The 863-nt window shown below is 54.0% G+C and overlaps 1 protein-coding gene across 1 annotated transcript in view; it reads left to right on the forward strand.

Moving 5' to 3' along the window:
* GPSM1 (G-protein signaling modulator 1) overlaps positions 1 to 863 on the forward strand; it is a 51,150-nt gene that overhangs the window by 48,215 nt on the left and 2,072 nt on the right. The window contains exon 12 of the mRNA XM_010079651.1: positions 101 to 260. Within this exon, the coding sequence (XP_010077953.1) occupies positions 101 to 260 (160 nt within the window). The remainder of the gene's footprint in view (positions 1 to 100; positions 261 to 863) is intronic.

Below are 863 nucleotides of genomic sequence, written 5' to 3' on the forward strand. Positions count from 1 at the left end.
GCTGGCCTCGGAACAGAGCAGGAGAGGGCACGGAGCGACTGGACACGGGGGAGTTGCTCAGGGTGTTCTGACTCTCTGCTGTGTTTTACTGTCTCTCCAGAAAATCAGCCGGACCCCTCTGGATGAGGAATGCTTCTTTGACCTGTTGAGCAAGTTCCAGAGCAACCGGATGGATGATCAGCGCTGCCCCTTGGAAGAATGCCCACCCGAGGCTGCAGAGGCAGCTGCCACGCCGGTCCCTGCGCTGGAGGAGCGGATACGTAAGCACCGATGTGTTTCTAAGTCACTGTTACTCCAGGAGCGATGCTGCTCCCATGGTGTGGCGAGCTGTTGTGGTTTTACTGCGAATCTTGTGATGTTTTCCCCAAGCCTCAGCTCTCTGAACTTAGCAGTTCTTTGGCAATCTCCATCCTTATTTAAGGAAGAAAGAAACATTCTTGTGTTAATGGTTGCTGAGGGGAAGGCTGGAGAATGTGAACTAAGGCTTGGAGAGTAAACCAGCCAGAGACATGCAGAATGTGGTTGGGTTTTTTCGGTACAGATCTTTTGAAGGTCTGGCCTTCTGAACAGTGATGTTGGCACGAGGACTTCTGCCTCTGGCAGCATCCCCAGGAGGATGCTGATGGTCGTTACTGAGGAAGACTTGCAGGAGCCTGGAGAGCCGGGGTGTGCCGAGGGCTGGGGCAGGCTCTCACAGGCAAGTTCAAGCATTGCCAGATTTTCTCATAGCGTTGCCGTGGAGGAAGGACTTCTGGGTTTTGTACAGTTGTTGGATGCTGCGGTGATGGGTGCTGGGTGAGAGCAGAGGAGCCAGAAGGATGGATAAACAGTAGGAAGCTCCAGCAGACAGCTCGCTCACCGCT

Source organism: Pterocles gutturalis, unplaced genomic scaffold (genome assembly GCF_000699245.1).
Source record: "Pterocles gutturalis isolate BGI_N339 unplaced genomic scaffold, ASM69924v1 scaffold10211, whole genome shotgun sequence".
NCBI lineage: Eukaryota > Metazoa > Chordata > Aves > Pterocliformes > Pteroclidae > Pterocles > Pterocles gutturalis.